Below are 21662 nucleotides of genomic sequence, written 5' to 3'. Positions count from 1 at the left end.
TCCAGGCTCTTTCTTGTAAGCCTCCTTTCCTTTCAGTCCATCTGGACAAGGTTGTTTTGAGGACTAGGCCCTCCTTCTTGCCCAAGGTGGTCACGGCCTTCCACATTGGGCAGTCCATCACATTGCCCACCTTCTTTCCGCCTCCGCACCCCTCGAGAGAGGAGGAGAGGCTCCACCGTCTGGACCCAAAACGTGCGCTCTCATTCTATCTGGATCGCACACGCCAGTTCCGGGTGGATGATCAACTCTTTGTTGGGTACGCGGGCGCTAAGAAAGGGAAAGCGGTGCACAAGAGGACCATTTCCCGATGGATTATCATGTGCATCCAGGCGTGTTACTCCTTGGCTAAGAAGGAACCACCTGTTGGGCTGCGGGCTCATTCCACTCGAGCCACGGCCACTACAACTGCCTTGGGCCGTGGTGTGCCCTTGCAGGACATTTGCCAGGCTGCTACGTGGGCTTCGTTGCACACGTTTGCGAGGCACTACTGCCTGGACAGTCAAGTCCGGAGGGATGGCTACTTCGGCCGTTCCGTTCTCCAGGACTTTCTGGTGTGAATATTGGTTCGCAGACCCACCACCACGGGGATGGTATTGCTGGGGTATCTATTCTAAGGTAAGGAATCTATCACTAACGTGTCTCTTTCAGATGCACAAGTTACTACTTGTGTAACGATATATCTGTAAGAGACATTAGTTAGTGATAGATTCCTTACCGACCCACCCATCCTCCCCGTTCTGCGAACTGATATCTAGGGTTAAGGTCATCCCCTTTCAGGGCCCTAGTTTCTTGGCACCAGTGTCGGTTTTTGTCATGGCTCTGCGCTTCTGGCGCGGAAAAGCTGTGGCTAAGAACTGACCACCCCCTTTTCTGAATCATTTTTGTCCACCATAAGCGTGGAAGGGTATGCTCAGATGTGAGTCCCTAGCTCATTGCACCATCAGGATTCAAGCAAGCCGGGCCGAAGACGGCTGAAATGCCAGAAACCGGTCCCCGGTAGCTTGTTTCCTTCCCAGTATAAGAATTGGCTTGGTAGTTTGGTCTGCCCTGTTCCCATGATGCACTGGGCCAGGGTCAGACTAATTTGCATATAGCCAAGTTCTGAGCTGGGATGGTGCAGTGAGCTAAAAAACGGTGATGGATCAAGCCCTGATCTTTGGACTGGGTAAGAGTGGTCTGCTTAATTCAGACACTCTGTTCATCACCACCCCCTTTTCTGAATCATTTTTGTCCACCATAAGCGTGGAAGGGTATACTCAGATGTGAGTCCCTAGCTCATTGCACCATCAGGATTCAAGCAAGCCGGGCCGAAGACGGCTGAAATGCCAGAAACCGGTCCCCGGTAGCTTGTTTCCTTCCCAGTATAAGAATTGGCTTGGTAGTTTGGTCTGCCCTGTTCCCATGATGCACTGGGCCAGGGTCAGACTAATTTGCATATAGCCAAGTTCTGAGCTGGGATGGTGCAGTGAGCTAAAAAACGGTGATGGATCAAGCCCTGATCTTTGGACTGGGTAAGAGTGGTCTGCTTAATTCAGACACTCTGTTCATCACCACCCCCTTTTCTGAATCATTTTTGTCCACCATAAGCGTGGAAGGGTATACTCAGATGTGAGTCCCTAGCTCATTGCACCATCAGGATTCAAGCAAGCCGGGCCGAAGACGGCTGAAATGCCAGAAACCGGTCCCCGGTAGCTTGTTTCCTTCCCAGTATAAGAATTGGCTTGGTAGTTTGGTCTGCCCTGTTCCCATGATGCACTGGGCCAGGGTCAGACTAATTTGCATATAGCCAAGTTCTGAGCTGGGATGGTGCAGTGAGCTAAAAAACGGTGATGGATCAAGCCCTGATCTTTGGACTGGGTAAGAGTGGTCTGCTTAATTCAGACACTCTGTTCATCACCACCCCCTTTTCTGAATCATTAAGAACTGACGTCAGCACGCGGAGGCGGCGTCTAAGTACTCCGACGTCATCACGGCGCCCACGACGCCGACGACGGACGCGGAGCCGCAGACGACGCCTACCGACGCGCAAGGGTACTGCTACGCAAAACTTTCCGGATCCAGTCTGACGCCTGGGGATATTCTAAGGTAAGGAATCTATCACTAACTAATGTCTCTTAAAGATATATCGTTACACAAGTAGTAACTTGTGCTCCAGCACCAGGGGGTATATTGCGGGGCAGATGCCATTTAACATGTTTTGCAGTGCCACAGGAGTCTTGAACCAGCAATGTGATGTGGCGCATATTAACAGGACTACATTTCCCATGACACGGAGTACGTGCGGGAGGGATAGCGCATCACGTGACGACTCCGATGGCGCGGTCACGTGGGATGCTCTATCCGGGATCCGACATTTAAAGATCTGATAGACACCGCGCGTATCATCTGCGCGGTGTCACGGTTTGCAGGTGATTGAGCAGGGACTTGCCTACAGGACGGTAAGGAGGGGGCTCAAGGGGGTGGGCGCATAGAGCTTATGTGGTTGAATGGACCCGATGAAGGCACCATAAAGCTATATACAGACTTAGCGTTTTTAAACTCAGGTGTGCATCGGGAGACGGAGGCAGTGAAGTTAATATCTCCTCCCATATTAATTTTGTTTCAGATTGTGTTCTTTGGCGTCCTTCTTACCGGACACTAGTTCGAGTTTTTAAATTCTATAAACTCGGTAAGTGAACAACAAAAAAGACAAGCTTTTGATATTTGAGTGGGGGCACTTAGACAATATGAGACGTAGGTTGTAGTGTAATGATGGTCCCACGAACATCGAGGGGGCAAGGTACAAGATGAGAGTGATGACGCAAAATGTGAGGACTTGGATAATTGTAAGGGCTCGTTTCATGCATATTTTAGGTCATGTACGGGCGAGTGATGAGTGAAGTATGAGCAGAGTCCTGGGCACACGATGCAACCGGTGTTTTGGCTCAACATTAGACGATGGGTTCTAAGGAGATATGATGACAAGAGAATGATAGAAAGAACATGCGAATACTAATAGGGTGGCTGTACTATCTCCTCTTGTATTGCTGCAGTGAATGTTTTCCCGCATTTGAGGGAGCAGTCTCCACACACAACACGGGAGGTGCACGGATCTAGCAGACCTGCCTCATCCTTTGGGTACCATTATCCGAAGTACGGAGGGAAGTGGCACTGAATGCGACGGTCCTGAAGACCGGAGTGACCTTTAAAGCACACACCAAAGCGGTCGAAACATGTTGACTCTGGCAGTGGTAGGAGGGAAGCTTTGAGGTTCTTAATTATCTCTTTGAGGCTTTTTCCCATCCTTTTCATTTTTTAATCCTGATAGGGGTATCAAGAAAAGTTTAATAAAGGTTGTGTTTTGGTTGGCACCCTTAATCCGTTTTAATCACTTTCTCAACTGCACCTTTTGTCTCACTTTTCAGTTGTGGTCACTTGGTGTTTGCACGACTTTCACCAATATTTGTGTTATGTGTCTTCTATGTTGAATTGTCCTGGTTGTACGTCTTGTTAAGAGGAATTTATTATTTTTCCCCCCTCCCTAATGCTCCGCCCTGTGTGTGGCTACACCAGGGCATATTGTAAGCAGGCCCGATAATGAAGCATGTCACATACCTCGGTATGTGAATGAGGGCAGTTTGTCCAAACAGAGCGATTTGCCTTATTGGGGTCCTTTCTGTTTGTATATATTTTGTGTCATGATTGTAATCCACTCTATACACCCCCTATGTGCGTACATTTGAGTTTCTTGGGGGTCTGGGGTGTTAGAGTATAAGCTGATTTGACCCTCGCCTCTCTTTCGTGTTAAATAGTGCTTGGTGTGAACAATGTTGTACTTTCAATCAGATCTGTGTGTCAATCGTATTGTTTCCATGTGTGATCACAGAGGTGCTCTTTTCCTGTCCTGCAGTGCTTAGAGGAATGAAGGTAAGATGAGCGGGAGAGAGAGTGGAAACTCTTGCAGTTTTAGTTTAGCTGGTTGGAGTTACTGTGTAGGTCCCATATAATGCATTTTGTGCGACTTCGGCCATCAACCCACTTCTTGTGCTTTCCACTTCGGGCTGTATTACCTTGGAGGTCTGCCGCCTGTGTTATATGTGGGGCCTCTTGCCTAGCACTCGTGTGGTGTCCCGGTGTAGTCTGTGTTTTAGTGGACGACTGTCTTCTGAGGTGCTTTTATTTCCATGTCTGTACTTTCCGCCTTTCCACTGTGTATGTATTTGGAAGAAAGCCTTTGAAATCTTTTCTTCAAGGAACCTCCCCTTTGTTTTGGAAGATGCCTATATCTGGATTTGTTTATTGGTGGGTTTATCTTTGTTTATTGTACTTCTCCAGATTTTGTTGATTACATTAGGTAGCTGCAATGGGAGTATTGATTCTTTCCAAAAGATTCAAATTAGGGGTTGATTCACAAAACATTTGCAGTCACAACCCCGAAACGTGAACGTTTATAGTTCAAAAACCAATTTCTGGATTCACGTCCGGTTTTACTGAGGCTTCAGATTGTGAAGTCCACTTACAAGTACTGAAAATCTGCTAGTTTGGTAGACCTTATTTTTATTATGCATCTCGTACAGGTGAGGAAAATGGATGCTCCCAGAGCAAAAGTACTTGAGAATGTTGAGAAGGCCCATCTCACCGTTCCTATTTCCCCCCAACCGGCACCACTCTGACAACCCCAAATCTGCCCCGTTCCTCGCAACTTTCCTATTCGCTCTGTGCAGCAAAATCTCATCAGTAACAGAGTCCCATCCCAAATTTCTGATAGTGGCTGAACGGAGAAAGCCAAAAATATAAAAAAAAATGCTCTATAAAACCCGCCGACCCAAGCTGACTAGTAGACGGGCTAAAGGACTTAGCGGAACCTTATCAAGGATGACCACCTGCAGCAGAGGGACACGTTTTGCAACAAGAAGAGTACATGTGGAAAACACAACAAATGGTTAAGCTGGGCGAGAGCAAGGGAAATCTGAGATACGCACTTTCCGGCATCCAGCGAATTAATGTTTGTCTCTAATCAGCAGAATTGAGCTATCATGTTAAACTGTAATTAATTTTTCACTCTTTGGCTTTTATTGGTTTTAAACATGTATGTTTTATGAATTTTGGAATAGTTTTATTGCAATGGTTTTAATTAACTATGCAAAAATAAAATATACTTAAACCATCGTGTGGTTGTCATCAACACACTTCTCAATATTCAGTGTAAATTCATATAAAAAGGACTTTAAGCCAATACCGCCAAACAAAAACTGATTCCCAAAAGAAAGCCCTGGGCATCCTGGCGCTCTCAAGAGCCCACTGACAACATCAACTTATTATTATTATTAATATTATTATTTAATTTTATAGAGCGCGTAGTCACCCGTGAGTATCCCAGCGCTAAGATCAGTACAACTGCGGGTCGGTGGGGGCAGGGAGGGGGACAAGATTAAGGAAAGAGGTGGGCTTTCAGTTGCTTCCTGAACCGTAGGTAGTTAGGTTCAGTTCTCAGGTTGCGAGGTAGGGCGTTCCAAAGGCGTGCAGTGTGGACCGAGAAGCGCCTTCCACCTGTTCGGGCCTTCTTGACTCTGGGAATGACGATGAGATGTTCCTGATCGGATCGTAGGGATCTAGGGGCTTTATATGGTTTAATAAATTTTTTTAGGCTTGGGGGGCCTTTGTTTTGAAGCAGTCTGTGTGTCAGGCAGAGGGCCTTGAACTTCACACGTTCTCTTACCGGGAGCCAATGGAGAAGCTTCAGAGCTGGTTTGGCCGAGGCTCTGGCAGGGATGTTAGTGAGGATCCGGGCCGCGGCATTTTGGACCCTTTGTAATTTGTTCAGGGTTGCCTCCGGAGCGCCTAAGTAGATGGAATTACTGAAATCGAGCCTAGAGAGTATCAGGCCTTGGATCAACAGTTTTTGAGAGTTGGCGGGGAGTAGGGGCAGGATCTTTCGGATCGACCTGAGGAGCCCAAAGCACGTCCCGGCTACCTTTTTTGCTTGTGTTGCAAATGATAGATCCTTATCGAGCCAAACACCCAGGCTTTTTACCTCTGGTTTCGGGTCTAGGAGCGGGCCTAGACAAGGTGGCCAGATGTTCTGTGATAGAGAGGGCCCCTTCTGACCAAGGAGGAGAATGTCAGTCTTTGTTATGTTATGTTATGTTATGTTATTGAGCTTTTGTATAGCGTGCAGCTACTCACAGGGAGTGTCCCGACGCTTTCCACCCTCAACTCATATTGAAATAACACAACACAGCTAAAAACAGGCAAACAGAACGGAACAGAAAAGAGACAATGGGCAGTAAAAACAGACTAGGAGTTAAAAAGCCAGGTCTTCAGGCCCCTCCTAAACTGGAGCAAATTAACAGTACTCCGCAGAGAAAATGGAAGCAGATTCCAAAGCTGGGGGGCTCTGTAGCCAAAAGACCGCCCTCCCGCAAGGGCCTTCCTCACCCGTGGAACCACCGCTCTGCAAAGAGCTTCCGAACGGAGGGAACGAGCCGGACGATAAAAAGTCAGTCTCCTCTGCAGATATCCCGCTCCTGAACCATGCAGAGCTTTGTGCATCAGGGTCAAGGATTTAAACTGGATCCTCTTCCTAATGGGGAGCCAATGGAGCGACTGGAGCAACCCAGACGCTCGAGCTAGTCTCCCTAGACCAAAGATCGCCCGGGCGGCAGAGTTCTGCACCACCTGAAGGCGCTGGACCAGGTAGTCAGGAAGGCCAAGAAAAAGAGCATTGGCATAATCTAGCCTCGAACCGACTAGAGCCTGCACTGTAATCCTCCTATGCTCCTCAGATAACAGAGGCAAAAATTTGCGGAGCATTTTCAATAATCCGTAGCAAGTGCCGGCCAGGCCAAGGATGTGAGTGCGGAGCGACAGCTGATTGTCTAGCTTGACGCCCAGGTTTTTGGCCACCACTGAGGACTGTACAGGAGGACTCATGTCGGACGGCCACCAATGCTGATAATCAGGATCGGCAGCGCAAGCAAAAAATAAAATCTCAGACTTTCCTGAGTTGGCCCTCAGACCGTTCCGCTGGAACCAGTCGAAGACCAGCGCAAGGCAGTCCCGGATTCTCTCTCCCACAAACTCTTGATCTTTCCCGCATGTGAAGAGGAGTTGCGTGTCGTCGGCATAGGAGACGATCTGGGCCCCATACGCCTCTACCAAGGCCGCCAGAGGGGACATAAAGATGTTCAATAATGTGGGGCTCAACACAGAACCCTGTGGAACCCCAACTCCCAATGGCGGCATCTCGGCGGAGCTCTGGGAAACCCAGACCGTCTGGCGGCGGCCTTCCAGGAAAGAAGTAAACCACCTCAGCACCGTCCCCCTCAGGCCGATGTCATAAAGCCTGGTTAGAAGCGTCTTGTGGGGGACGGTGTCGAAAGCCGCCGAGAGATCTAACATGACCAGCATGGCCCTGCCGCCGGCATCAAGAGTCTCCCTGATGATCTCAGTCACCTCAATCAGAGCTGTTTCCGTACTAAAATTAGGTCAGAAGCCCGATTGAGATGGATGGAGCAGATTATTGGCTTCCAAAAAACTAGAAAGAGCGCCATGCGCATGTTTTTACGTAAGCTTCGCTAGTGCTGGTAACAGCGAGATAGGCCTGTAGTTCGCCAGGACTTCGGTGTCAAGGCCCGGTTTTTTTAGGAGGGGGATCACCATCGCTCTTTTCCAAGAGCTAGGGACCCGCCCCTCCCTCAGGGAGGCATTGAGGATAGGGTTCATCTTTGAACCGTTAAGTTTCAAAGATGAACTGTTCCGGACACTTGGGGCATAACAAAGCATTACAGTTTCATCTGCTAAGAGACCCCCTTTTGGCAATTTGAAGGGCATATTTTATAAAAATCGTTAAGTTGCCCACAATGTACCAACTGATGGTACATGAGCGACCCAAGGATTTTCATATGAGAGCCTAAAGAGAAAATGTTCTTCACTCACATTCAGAGTAAAAACGGCACCACTGGTATTACAAATATCCATGTAGCGACCTAAACTAACAAGCATTTGCAATGCAATAGGTCTCGTATTTGCGCGAGTTTGAGCTATTGGCATTGTAAATGACAGTGCTTTTTATTTATGTGTTGGTTGTCAAAACAGATGAATAAAAAGCATTGTCATTTTCAATACCAATAGATTAAACTGAAGCAAATGCGAGACCTATTGCATTGCAAATGCTTGTTAGTTTAGGTCGCTACATGGATCTTTGTAATACCAGTGGTGCCGTTTTTACTCTGAATGTGAGTGAAGAACATTTTCTCTTTAGGCTCTCATATGAAAATCCTTGGTCGCTCATGTACCATCAGTTGGTACATTGTGGGCAACTTAACGATTTTTATAAAATATGCCCTTCAAATTGCCAAAAGGGGGTCTCTTAGCAGATGAAACTGTAATGCTTTGTTATGCCCCAAGTGTCCGGAGGTCAGAATTAAGTGTTATTGTAAATGCAGTGGAACAATGAATTTCGTTCACACCCTCCCCTTAAGAAAGCAGATGCGAGCTCACAACCTCCTTGGTAGATTTCATTGCTGTGGTAATAGCGCATGCCCATTTTTCTCAAATTTAACAGGACAATTTATAGTTAATCTCCTCTGCTGCGCCTTGTCCCACCACTAAACGTATCCCGTGGGAATCCACTCAACCTGCTGACTACCCTCAAGGTGAGTTAGAGCCTGTCAAGTTGCATTGTAAACCAGGATGTCATCAGCTATTCCTCTCATTTCATCTTCCTGCCTCACTATTTTTACAGGGTTATCAAAAAGCAAACACTACTATTTTTTTTCACTTGCTTGTCAAAATTGACAGCAACCAATTTGCTTGACCATTCTCATGAATGTTAATGCACAAATCCAGTTCCTGCATTAGACATCACTTTGGCCTTCACAGTCCCCTCCAGATTCCGAACATCTTAACAATCCATGTCCCAACCTGTTAGTGCTGCATGACCCCCACATCCCAGTGCCAATACTCTTAAATCAAGAGTCTGGCACAGTGCCTAAGACCTCTCTAGTCCCTGTCATCACCAGGCTCTCACACTTTGCATAGGAAAGATGCACACAGAGCAACATCATTTTCTGGTGAAAAGGACTTGATCTTACTCGTGGAGACAATGTACCTGAGAGGCACAGGTTTAGGCCTGTTAATTGACCCTCAAATCCATAATCCAGGCCTCTCGCTTTGCTTCAAAGCTGCAATGACCTCAATAGTGGCCACTTTGCTCAGTGCACTCCTCAGGGTTGCAACCCCGAAGGTCACTGCTTCTGCCTTAAGTTACTAGGGTCCACTTTGTTCACCTGGTTCCCAAAATCTTCACATAAGCCATGCAGAAACTCCTGACTCCCCCAATCGGGGATAACTTTCCTGCCTCTAGGCTGTTTGTTAAGATGCACTTTCTTCGGGTGGGACCCGACAGCTGCAAGCTACAGTAACTCTTCTTTTACCCTTGCTTCTGCAATCTCCGGGGGAACACTCAGACTGACATCGTGCCTGGCAGTTACGAACGTCCCAGATTTCTTCACTGCCCACTTCCTTAAGGGACAGTCATTCTGCCTGTGCGATGCAGGGGTCTACCTGAAGTGAAACTTCTGTCACACAGATCGCTTCAGTAGCACCTCCAGATCAGAAGTGGCCCCTCCAGTACATGTCTCAAGATCCTTTCATTTTATAGTACTTGACCCAGACTTATTCACCTCTGCAGGCTACTCTGCCTTCTACCCTCCCTTCACTTTCCTCTTGGGGTCTTGAACCTACTGGAAAAAAGGCTCCCATGACTAGTAGAGTATCTCCTCGCCAACAACACCTTGTCCATTATAGGTAGTCTTTGATTATGGTGTCTGAATTGCATTTTAAATATTCAATGAGTACAAAAAGTCAATCAACAACACTTAATACAGAAGAAAAGCTGAGCATTTGTTTCTTTAGCATTGCGTTCCGAAGCAGATTATTTCTTACATCAATAATCAGTTTGCCAAGATGATTTAAACACCTCTGGTCTATTTTTCTTTTCTTCATCAGTGCATGCCAAGCTTTTCTGCCTTCATTTGAGCCAAGCTCTTGACGTTACTTGTCCGCTTGGGTCATATAGGTGGTTGGTTGTACTCAAACAACACATTTCCTGCAGATGAGCAAGGATTGGGGTGTTATTGTTCGCTACAATAAGTAGTTAGCTGGTTGTTAATAAGCAAAACACAATCTACAAATAGAGAATTATTTGCCACAAACCGCGTGCTACCTGACAACACCTGATAAATGTAAGTACAAATTTTAAAACCATTTATGTACCTAGCCTACATATTAAGTTCATGTTTCATTATGCACATTAAAGTATTCCATTTGCTAATGCGTTCTATTTAACATTGTGTTCATGAAGTTTGCATTTACTGATGCATTATACACCTCTTTCTTACGCAATTAAACCTAATTACGTACTAAAACAAAGTATTTAGGCCTATCAAATAAGCCTCCTTGAATTTAAATTAAAGTTCGAGGCATGTGGGCTGCTGAATTCATATCTGTGCATAGATCGCCGCCTAGTGTTGGGTCCGGATGAATGCACCTTGTTGTCCGGGAAGAGTCTTCGAAGTATCACGAGATAGGTGGCTCCTCCCTTGGACTACAGTGCACATGGGCATCCTCTCCATCTTCAGATTGTTTTTTTCCGCCATTGGGTTCGGATGTTTTTCCTACACTCGAAGTTCGGAATCAAAACAAAACTTTTTTAAAGGCCAAAAGGCGTTCAGAATAGATGGTATTATTTCCGCTCTGTGCCTAATACCTCGGATAAACTTCCTTCTTCTCTCCGGTCGTCGACGCGGCCCGTTGGGCCTTTCGACGCCACGTGGGCCTATCGTCGATAGAACGGAGTCCATTTAAATTCTGCCCACAATGCCATTCCAAGTACCCGCATACTGACAGACATCCAGTTTGCAACAAGTGCTTGTCACCGGACCATAAATAAGAAGATTGCCTGGCTTGTGCCCAATTCCATTCCAAAAAGACGATCCGGAATCGACGGGCCGCTAGGCAAGAGATGCAGAGACCAGCACCAGACCCGGAAAACATTTTCAACGACTACCAAGAGCTCGTCGACCTAGAAGATTCTGATCTAGAGATCTTGGCCGTCGAGGACGATTCAGAAGATGAACAGATCCCGAAGCGGGCGAACCCGGAGTACACTGCCCCTGAAACTCACTCTACTGAGAACAAAGGCTTCGGTCGAGGCATCGCCAACAGGTCTTAGCCAAAATCAAGACACTGATTCAATAGCCCCGCATTCAAGCTCGGCAAAGAATACCAAGAAAAAGCCTTTTGACACTCCAGGCCCAAGTCACGTTCTCAAAAAAACAAAGGTTGTTGATCCGAAGGCTGTCTGACCAAAGGTTATCGTACCGAAAGTCGCAGACCCAAAGGCCGCCGAGCCGAGGCTCGACGTACCGCGTAAGCCTTTACAACCAATGGTCGTCGACCCGAAAAGGGGTGTCGGCTCAAACGTCGCACTGAAAAAGCCGGTCGAACCGAAAGTCGACAAACCGAAAGCAGTCCAACCAAAGAAGGTTGCGCCAAAGCCGATCGACCTGAGCACAACTGCTCAGAAGAACCCAGTCGAACCGAAGAAACCAATCTATTTGACAAAGGACAAACAACCAAAGCAGGTCGAAATAGCGAAAAAACTTGTAAGTAAGTTGCATGCTTAAACAGTGGAGGAGCCTTTCATCCAGGGTCATAAGGATAGTCTGCTCTGGCCAAATTCTCCCTTTCTGCCAACGGTGCTCTTCCCATTTAAACCATTGATTGAGCGTTTTTATTTTTTTTTATTTTTACCACAACCTCGGCGGCAGATGAGTATTGCACACATCAGCTGTTAAGAGGGTTCTCTTGATCAGAAATGTATTCGCTAAAAGAAGCAACTTTGTTGCATCCGCCATACCTCATTTGGGAAATCCAGTTCCAAAATCTAGTGTTGCGAGATGGATTGCCAAGTGCATGCAAGTCTTTTATGCGAAAGCAAGACATTCTCTCCATTCTCTGCCCAGAGCACATTCAACAAGGCATACTGCCACTAGCAGGCATATGTAAGGCTCCTTTATATTCAGCACCGTGCACATTCAGTAAGCATTATTGTGTGGACATTCCAGCCTGGCTGGTAGCGCAAACCAGGCAAACGATAAAGTAGAATCTTATTCCAAGCATGTACCTCATTTGCTAGCTAGCCAGCACTTAATGTGGAGTGCACTGCTAAATAGTCTGTTTAAAGGATGTGATCTGCAACAGCACATGCTACACAGAGAAAATGTTTTTTACCCTGCAACTATCGGTTTGTAGCTTGTGATGCTGTAGATTCACATGCACCATTCCACTTCCCCAGAAGCGAGTACATGCTTTTTAAGTTTTATACATTACATATATTATATTTAAATTCTTAAAATTCCTGTAAATTGTTTATCCTACACTGAGCCACATGCCTCGCTCACCCACTAGGGAGCAGTCAAAAATGGTGTCTTTGATCTGGTGCACTGTAGGTTTCAAGCCGCGATCACAAGTTATCTTGAAACCCAAAACTATACTTTGAAGAAAAAAATACAAATGTTTGCACTACAAGCTACACATTATCCGTTACAGTGCAAGTTGCATCTTCCATTCTTGCTCTTCATCCCTGATTTCCTTTGTTACAGTTGTTCAATTCTAGAGTCCCTTCATAACAGTACATTCATCTCTGAAAAATCCAGTATTGGAGCTGTATGTTATCAATATGTTTCTACTTGGTCTGAAGAGGTATTTAATAATGACATGCAACTTAAAACAATGTCCGATCTTTTTTGACCTTTATTTGGATTAGAGGGGCGTCGACAGGTCTTATGATTTGTTTCATGCTAATTGGTTGCATTACTTGAAGGATATTTAATTTATTGATGTTTAATTCCACAGGTTATTGACATCTCGATGATCCTAGCCGAGGCAATCAGAAGGACACACAATGGGGAATCTGTCTCTTATTTATTCAGCCATGTTCCTTTATAACTTTTTCAAAACCTGCTTCCCGATGCCACTTTGAGACACCAAAAATGTTACTGCGTATTATGAAGTTAAGAAGATCCTGCTTGTTGCAGTTGCTGCGCTACATATTTCAGTTGCATACTGCCATTTTATTGTAACCGTTCTTGGCTCTTTTGGTGAAGGACACATTTGTGAGGAAGTGGGAGCAGAAGATATTGCTGCACTAGCCTTCAGATATCCACTATGAGACTGTAATAATTTGGTTTGATACTTTTTGTGAGAAACTATTTTAATGTAAGCGGTGATTTACAATGTTAATTTGCAAACAATTGGTGCTACAAAGGGCCTCAATCGTTGAGTACAACAATGGAAAGTGTTCTTTCAGTGTTCAGAGGAATGCAAGATACTTTATTTGTAATATGTTGTTGAAAGCCCTACGTATCACTGTGCTGGCAAAACAAAAATCCTGGCCCATCAAGTGCAAAATTATAAAACTGTGGACATTATTTTAATAAATCTTCATCTTTTCATATTTTCTTTATAAAATGATACACCGGCAATAGTGTTCGTTTCAGACAGGTACAGGTTCTGCTGAAAGCTGAGTGCAGCATATTCTGTCTTTTGTACGGTCATAGCAGAAACTAATGGCAAAGAATGTGAAATATAGCTATGCTTCACTGATGCAATTGTTCAGGTGGGCTACAGCTGTAGGAAAGTAAGCCTGGATGGGCGTATTGCTTTATAGATCGGAATTTGATTTTAGAACTCTCCGTCCTTCGTACTAGATTTCGGCCTTATCTTCTTTTTTTAATCTAAGTTAGAGGAGTAGTTTCTGAGGTAGTACGATTTAATTTAAAACTTTTTTCTCTTTTGCAAATACGTCCAAAGTCATGTAGTGTTTTAAAGCTAAGTGTACTTTTTCCGTTAGATATATGTTGACAATTTTTCTTAATGCTTAATAGCAGATTCGCAGCTTGGTATGTATTTATTCTTACAGCTCAGTTTGTCAGAGGCATAGATTCAGCACTTTATGTTTCCTGAATTTCTAAAAATATAAACTATCACTTTTCTCAACTCTTTCGAGATGCTGCTTTTAGTTCACTAGCAAATGAAATGAACACAGCAACAAATGACATTGTTGGGTGTCGGCCCCTCATGCACATATGCCGTTCCTGGGCTCCTTCTCATCCTGTGCTCCGGAATATCAAACTGAATTCCATAACCTCCTCTGCAGATTTAGTTTCCCATCAGTGTGCAACTGATCAGTTGTTTATCATTTTGGTGATTCGAGTCATATGGCGACCATCAAAGTTCGGATCAGCAACTGCTCAATTCCACAGCTTTAAGGCTACTTTATATATATTTTTGTATACATTTACCTCTTTGCTTTGTAGTTTTTTTTTATGTTGAATGTAAAACCAGTGCCTGCGCCTTTAATGATATCGCTATGCATGTCTAAAAGAATTGACTAAATTCTGAAGGCTGAAGATGTAGATAGTAAAATGTGAAGGTAAAACTCGTATCTCTTATGCTTTGAGGCAAATGCAAAATAATCTTGCGGGAGCCATATGGGATACGACACAGAGGACAGTGTGTAGCGATGTAACAGCCTGCTATTTTCATGAGGGCAGACATTTATAGAGCAGGTTCCGGGCTCTTAACAATTCAGATGTACCAAATGGATGTCTAGGCTACATTAAAAAATCTTATCACATTTGATTCCTCAAATCATTTTTATCATTTAATTAACTGATCATAGGTTTCTCTTTTGATTGTTGGTCGTGTTACTAGGATCTGCTTGTTGCAGCACAGCGCTTCATATTTCAGATTCAGTCGTGTTTTATTGGATATTTCAAGCTCATTTATGGAGGACAAATTTTGGAGGAGGTGATTTAAAAGATGTTTCTGGGTTCATCTACCCACTTGTGGACTCTAATATATTTTCCTACTTTTTTCAAGCGAAGGGATTTCAGCATAAGCTTTAATTTGGAAACTTTCAAGTTGGCTAAAAAATTAAATTACAAAGGTTCTCATTATCCTTGTGGTGTTTGTCAAATATAAATCAATCTAGGCACCAAGTTTAGAAATGATAGAGAGGAATACTTTGGTTAGTTTGGATGTTATGTTGGAAGTGAGAAGACAACACCCCAGGCTGTAAAGTTGATTAAAGCAAGTCAGTTTTAAAGGCGAACTAGTACAAAGTTTTAACTTGCTTGCATTTGTCAACTGATGCTACCCGAGCATTGCAAAGGTGTTTTTCTTTTCTTCATATAGGAAGAAGATCGCTGATGTAATGGGTCCAACGTTTCTATTTTTCTAGATTAATCTGCCCAGTGATTCTCCTAACTTGCGCCCCCTGCATTTACATTTTCTGATGTCTGCATTTGTGTACAGGGCCAGTAGTGGCTTCGCATTCACACCACGTGCATACTTCCAGCCTTAAAAAGTAATCTAAGGGCGATGAAGTACTGTCAATTATGATTTTTAATTACCCCCTTAGCTCTATTCGAATAATGGGATTCCATTATACCCAAGATGTTGGGAAAAATGCATTGCTTGCAAGCCCTTTGTGTTAACGTGTTTACATATGTGCATTGTTTCAACACAATTGCATAGTCCGACATTTTCTGTAAAATTGTGGCTATCAAATCTCTGTATCTATCTTTAGATTCCATCCTAATGTTTTCCCCAAGTTGTTCAAGCTGAAACTTAGTCAAGACTCTTGTTTAATCCTCTGTGGGAGCAGAATGGATTGTGTTTTTTTTATACATTTGAGTGCATTGCATCATGCCTGAGTTCAAGACCTTGCATCTGTATAGAGAAATCGTCCTATTTGAGGCATAGTAGAAATCCAAGGCTGGAGTGTTTTTTTGCCACTCGCTCCATATTAAGATAATATAAAAAGTCAACTCTCCATGAAATACAAATCTCCTTGCTCAGCATTCACTCTACGCTCTTCTTGGTTTTGTTAATTCCATTGATGTTGATAAAATGGGTCTAAAATTGAGAAATTTGTTGATTGGGAGAAGAACATATGGGGATACATATACAAAAGAAAAATGGCTTATGTTGGGAAATTTACAGGTGCCCGACCACTTTCATCTCTCCCTTTTCGTTTCCACAATTTATCATTCTTTTTCTATCGATTTTGCATGACTGGCTGACTAGGATTTTTGGCAAACAATGTTTTTTGCAGGTTTTCAAAGCAATTTTCACTAGTTAGTAGTATTTAAGTCCCCTCCTTTGCAGGTAAGGGAACTGTACTCTGAGTTCTGTTCAAAGTACAGGGATGTAATAGCCTGTTCGGTTTACAAGTTATCTATGGGCATCTGAATTTACGTTCATGTAGTCTGCAGGAATGTGAATGCACCTTTTGCCTCCTATTGTAAAACATATTGTGTGTAAATGCAATTTCTGTCATTACAATAAAAAAGTAATGTTTTTTTATATGCACTGTGTGTGTGATTTACTGAGAAGTCTGCATGGTTAACGTTTTTCCTGTGCTGCTTTTATACAATTTTCCTGACAAGTGAGTTTACTAACGTCGTAAGCGAATGGAAAAGATGATGATGTATTGTCTTGTGAATGCGTGCTGGTTGTTATCCGATCGCTTCAGTCTGTTCAAATTGCAGAAGGTCTGTCCTCCGTCATTGGACTGAAGTATTGAGTTGCGGAGCTTATTTTCACTGGTCGGTGAATTCTTGTAATAGAACTGACTTATGCGTATCTCTTGATCTTACTGATTTTCTTGATCCTACTGCTTTAGATTCTAATAGAACACCTAAGTCTCCTCCCTGTAATCATACCATTTTTGGTGGAGTGGAAGCGTGTTCCTACCTAATTATGGGACGTTAAGCTGCTGTAAAGATCTTTTTCAATAAAATGGTCAAGATGGTGAAACACTTGGCCTTGTATGTTTCCTGTTCCTTGTTTTTCCTGAATCGTTGTAGCTGTCATCTATTCTCCTGATTGAAATCAGGAATTCGCTTCCACTTTGATGACTTATTTTGTGCTTCAGTTTTAATTTTTGTTATTTACTCTGGGGGGTGTGTAATTTTGGCTCTGGGCAAGACAACTTTAGTTGACTCAGATAATGTAAAAGGAGGCATTGACTTCGTTCATTGTTTTTTTAAATTATTTTTTTAGCTGCCTTTGGCTTGTGGCGCCCATCCTTTGATGCATAGAGGTGTGTCATAGCAGAATAGCATATGGACATTTCATTGGGATGAGTCCATACAAATCTTTTTCAGCATGCAACACCGCAATTAAGAACAGTACACTTTTTAAATGGTTTTCCATGTCGCAGAGGACGTCCAAATGCATTGATTTGACTCGGCCTTGCGTACTCTAATCTATTTCCTGATGAGTAGTGTAGTAACTGTTGAACTTGCAGTTTTTACCGAACATCTATGAATGTTCTATAGTGATGAGCTTTCAGCCTGTTAGTAACTTGTCTCATTTAACTTGCATTTTTATGTGGTAAGTCCTCTTTAACACACAATAACTGCAGCAGATATTCAGGAAGTGTAATCCACCTTGATCAATCACAATTTAATAACACCCTCTTACCTGAACTGTGCAATTCATTCAGACACGAGTTAAAGCTCATGATGAGAGACTGAAGTTACAGAACTTTCAAATACAATTCTCCAGAGTTGGCATCGTCAATAGATTCAAATGATTGAATTCTTTGCAACCATCAGGCTTGGAACCCCCTTTATGTTTTTGTTTATGCATTTTGTTAGATCTCATTCATGCATAGTGAAACGTACAATAAGCAGGTTCCATTCCTTGTGAATTTCCCCAGACTGGAATCCTTTTATAGCAATTCTATTGCGTGTCAGCTGGGTTGGGACGGATCCAACGCTGACCTGCACGACTCCACTTACTAAGCCGTCAGGGCCACTATAATCTGTGCCACCATCCCACACTGACATCAGTTCATTTCTTTGTATCCTTTCGATGGCGATCCTGAGCTCCATTGCATTTTGTCAACTGACAGAAATTCTTTCGTTTCCTGACAGAAATTCTTTCGTTTCCTGACAGAAATTCTTTCGTTTCCTGAAATCTTCAAGCGACGCCACAAAGGCTGCACACACCCAAAGTGGCCATGGGCAAAATATTCGGTACCTAAATACCCCCGTGCCCCAGATCCCTCTAGAGCACCTTTGGGCTCTAAGGATCGGAGGTGGCATGTGGTCAGGTTTTTTTCCAGCACCCTCCCCCAGCCCAAACTTCTCCAGTTCCAGCACAAACTCCAACACCGAATTCGGCACTTGGACTGATAGGCAACCCCAAGCTTTAATGTTTGCTGTGACTTCACTGACACCAAAAGAGGAGTTGGTAGGTTTGTCAGACTCGAACTTAATTTCAACTCCAAGGTCGTAAATAAAATGAGCCTGTACTCCCATTGAGACCCCGAGATCACACAACTCCATGCTGACTAGGATATGACACTGAGAGCGTTCTTTACAGTGAAGAAAATGTATTCATGGACTGCAGGCCTGTGGACTGGGTACCTCCCCAGGCATTCCCCTCTCCTCCGCTAACCCTACTATGTCCATAGAGGATACTGCCTCCTTCGCAACTGTTATCAGAAGGGCAGTAGAAGTTTTAGACCTCACCCTTCCCACAACAGAGTTAAAAATAAATAGTTTAACTGAAGTATTCAACCTTGGTCAAACCAAGAACCTCTTTTGCTCTTCAAGAGTGGTGTGGCTCACTGGTTAGAGGCGGCAGACCCCGAAGCAGAGAACGGCCCGGGACTAGGGTTCAATTCCCGACGCAGCAGGGTTGTGGACCAGGGTCAGCGGACTCGATAATTCTCGCCTCGGTGCCTACTCTAACCAGGGATCACACTCGGCAACTCTAGGCATTAGCTTGCCTCATCTCTACAACGGAGCCCCACATTCGCCGCGGATGCCTGGTTTCACCTTGGAGATACCCAGTAGGGACCATCTCACAGGGATAGCCAGGACGGGTTTCCCAGCGGTCTACAGCGCCACGACGCCTCAGGGCAGCAGTGCGCTTTACAAGACACATACATTACATTACAATAAGGTTATGACTTATGCACCTGTGAGAAAACAAGATTTTAATCTTAATGAGCAAGTGGCAAGGAGGCATAGATTTGCTTCCGGGGACCCGGATTTCCTATTACAGCACCTTACTCTGGAGTGCTTGGTAGTGGAGGCATCTACAAGTAGACTAAACCCTAACACGTTTCCAATGACGCCACCAGAGAATTCAAGTGCATGGAAACTGCCCAAATGAATTTTTTCCTTTGGTCAGCCTTGCCCTCCAATCTGTCAGTACTAGTTGCTTCCTGGGTATGTGCTCATGCTTTGTGGGACAGTGTCGAACATCTTGCCAGCTGTCAGGCAATGCCTCCTCATTTGTGTGGCCAGGGCACAGTAGTTTGCTCTATGCATTCAGGGTTGGACACTACTGACTGGGTATGGGAGTCATGACCAACATGGTGTTTCGGCTCAATGCCTGGATTCACTCCAAGGGCTTCTGATGACGTCCAGCCATCCATAATGGACATGCAATTTGAGGGCTATCAGCTCTCTGGAACGAAGGCAGGCCCTGCCTTCGGAAAATTTAAAGATTAAAGAAAGCAAAGCCACTGTTCACTCCCTAGACCTATTTCTGCCTGTTTGACAGTTCCCACCCCCCTTTTGAGGCTTTGGCAAGGATAATAGCGCAGACTGTGCTAAAACGCACTTCAATATCTAGCCTCCTAATCCTTTTGTGGTAGAGGCTGTAGAAGAGGCCAACTTCCACGTTCTCAGGAGCAATGTACTACTCAAAACCCAGTCCTTTCCCTGTAGCAGAACTTCTTTAATTTGTCCTCAGCGGAACATGATTGCCTGGTAGGAGGTCACATCATATCTTACCGTCCCCGGTGCAGAATCTCATCTAACCAAAGAGTGCTTCAAATAATGGAACTCAGTTAATCTTTTCCTCACTGCCTTAGCCTCCAGATATGTTACTCACACACCCGAAGGACCACTTGTTCTCACTCATGAGAAATTCAGGCTCTTATCCAAAGGAGCAACAGAGTGAATACCTGAATCAGAGTTCGGGACTGGCAGTTACTCCTATTTATTTCCTGGTGCTAAAGAAGGATGGAGGCCTTCTTCCCACCCCGATCTTTGCCCTCTGAGTTTCTCCATTCAGAAAGACAAAAACAAAATGTTCACTCTGGCCCAAATTTTGTCTGCCTTGAACACAAGAGACTGAATAGTTGCGTTGAATCTGCAGGATGCCTGTTTCCACGTTGTCACAGACTTTACTTATGGTTTTAGGTAGACCTAGAGCACTTTCAATTCTCTTTGATCTCCTTTGGCCTTACTATTTCACCTCCGGTGTTCACAAAGGTGATTTTGATGGTCGCAGCAACTCTGCGGCTGTTGGGATTACCAGACTTCCCATACCTCAGCTACTGGCTACTGAAGAAGGGCTCTCCTCAAACAGTTGTCAACCACCTCCAGACAAATTCTTACGTATTGACATCATTGGGCTTTTTCATCTATGTGCCAAAGCCACTCCTGACGTCTTCACAAATGCTCCCTTTCATCAGACACATCCTGGAAAATATGCCCTTTCGAGTGTTCCCTCTGCTGCAACAAATCCAGAACATTCGGGCTATGATTCCTGTGTTCAAACCTCTGACCTGGGTCTCAAAGAGAATCTGAGGCTTCTGGGCATTTTGGCCTCTGGCCTCCTGCTGGTCAGATGGCACGCAGGGGCTCTGTGGTAGGGATCTGAAGTCTGAGCCAAGCACCAAGGGACGCTATCAGATTCCATCTAGGTGTCAGAAGAGAATGCATCAAGATGTGCACTGGAGCCTGCTTGACTGCAAGTGGACCAGTGGCATACACCTCTTCTACTCCATCCAGAGTTACCAGTCGTGACCGATATGTGTTGCTGGATTGGGGTGGAGATCAAGAGGACTCTGGTGGAGACTCTCCTCCAGATTAACTTGTTGGAGTTGTGGTTCGCTTGTTACTGAAAGCATTCCTCCTGAACATTAAGCGGGAACGGGTACCGATGACTGCCATGTATTACTGCAACAAACTGGGCAGTGTGGGGTAGTTAATCCTGTGGCTCTACTTTTCTGGAAATGGCTGAAAGCTGAGGGCATCTCATAATTGCCTAACACCTGGTAGGATCTTTAAATGCCAGGGTGGACTAACTCTCCAATGTTGCCTAGCAAATCAAGAAGGGCATTTTCACTCTTGAGGAGATGCAGGGCATCGTCGAGCAATGGGAAGAAACCTGTCTTTGTCTGTTGACCACTGTAGAGGAAGCTCAGTGTTAAAACTATCATGCATTGGAGTTTCCTATGCAGCATCCTTTAGAGACTCCCTTCCCCCCGACTGGGTTGTTGGAACTCCTGCCCGAGATGAGGATAACCCCTTGAAAGATCTAGTCAGATGCTTGACTCTAGTTCAGCTCGTGTTCCTCATGGACTCTGGAGCCAACAAAATGAGTCCAACTGCTTCCTCTTAATAAGGAACTGAGGCTCTGAGGCTCTGAAAACCAACCTTGTTAAACACAAACATGGGTGGCATCTTCGACCACTAGGCAATAGACCTGTTTTGTTTCTCAGTTTTAATACCATGTTGGTTTTTACAGGCTGTGTAAACTAGCAATGCTTTAAATTAAAAAAAAAAAAAGTTAACACA

At 44.5% G+C, this 21662-nt stretch overlaps 1 protein-coding gene across 1 annotated transcript in view; it reads left to right on the top strand.

The window, feature by feature from the left end:
- The window catches only part of LOC147669049 (ribose-phosphate pyrophosphokinase 1-like), a 99244-nt gene extending 82828 nt beyond the window's left edge, over positions 1-16416 (top strand). The window contains exon 5 of the mRNA XM_086948263.1: positions 12901-16416. Within this exon, the coding sequence (XP_086804389.1) occupies positions 12901-12993 (93 nt within the window). The 3' untranslated portion in view covers positions 12994-16416. The remainder of the gene's footprint in view (positions 1-12900) is intronic.
- The last annotated feature ends 5246 nt before the right edge of the window (positions 16417-21662 follow it).

Source organism: Lissotriton vulgaris, unplaced genomic scaffold (assembly GCF_964263255.1).
Source record: "Lissotriton vulgaris unplaced genomic scaffold, aLisVul1.2 SCAFFOLD_393, whole genome shotgun sequence".
NCBI classification, from domain to species: Eukaryota; Metazoa; Chordata; class Amphibia; order Caudata; family Salamandridae; genus Lissotriton; species Lissotriton vulgaris.
The sequence above is the reverse complement of the archived record's forward strand: the minus strand, read 5'-3'. Positions and strand labels throughout refer to the sequence as shown.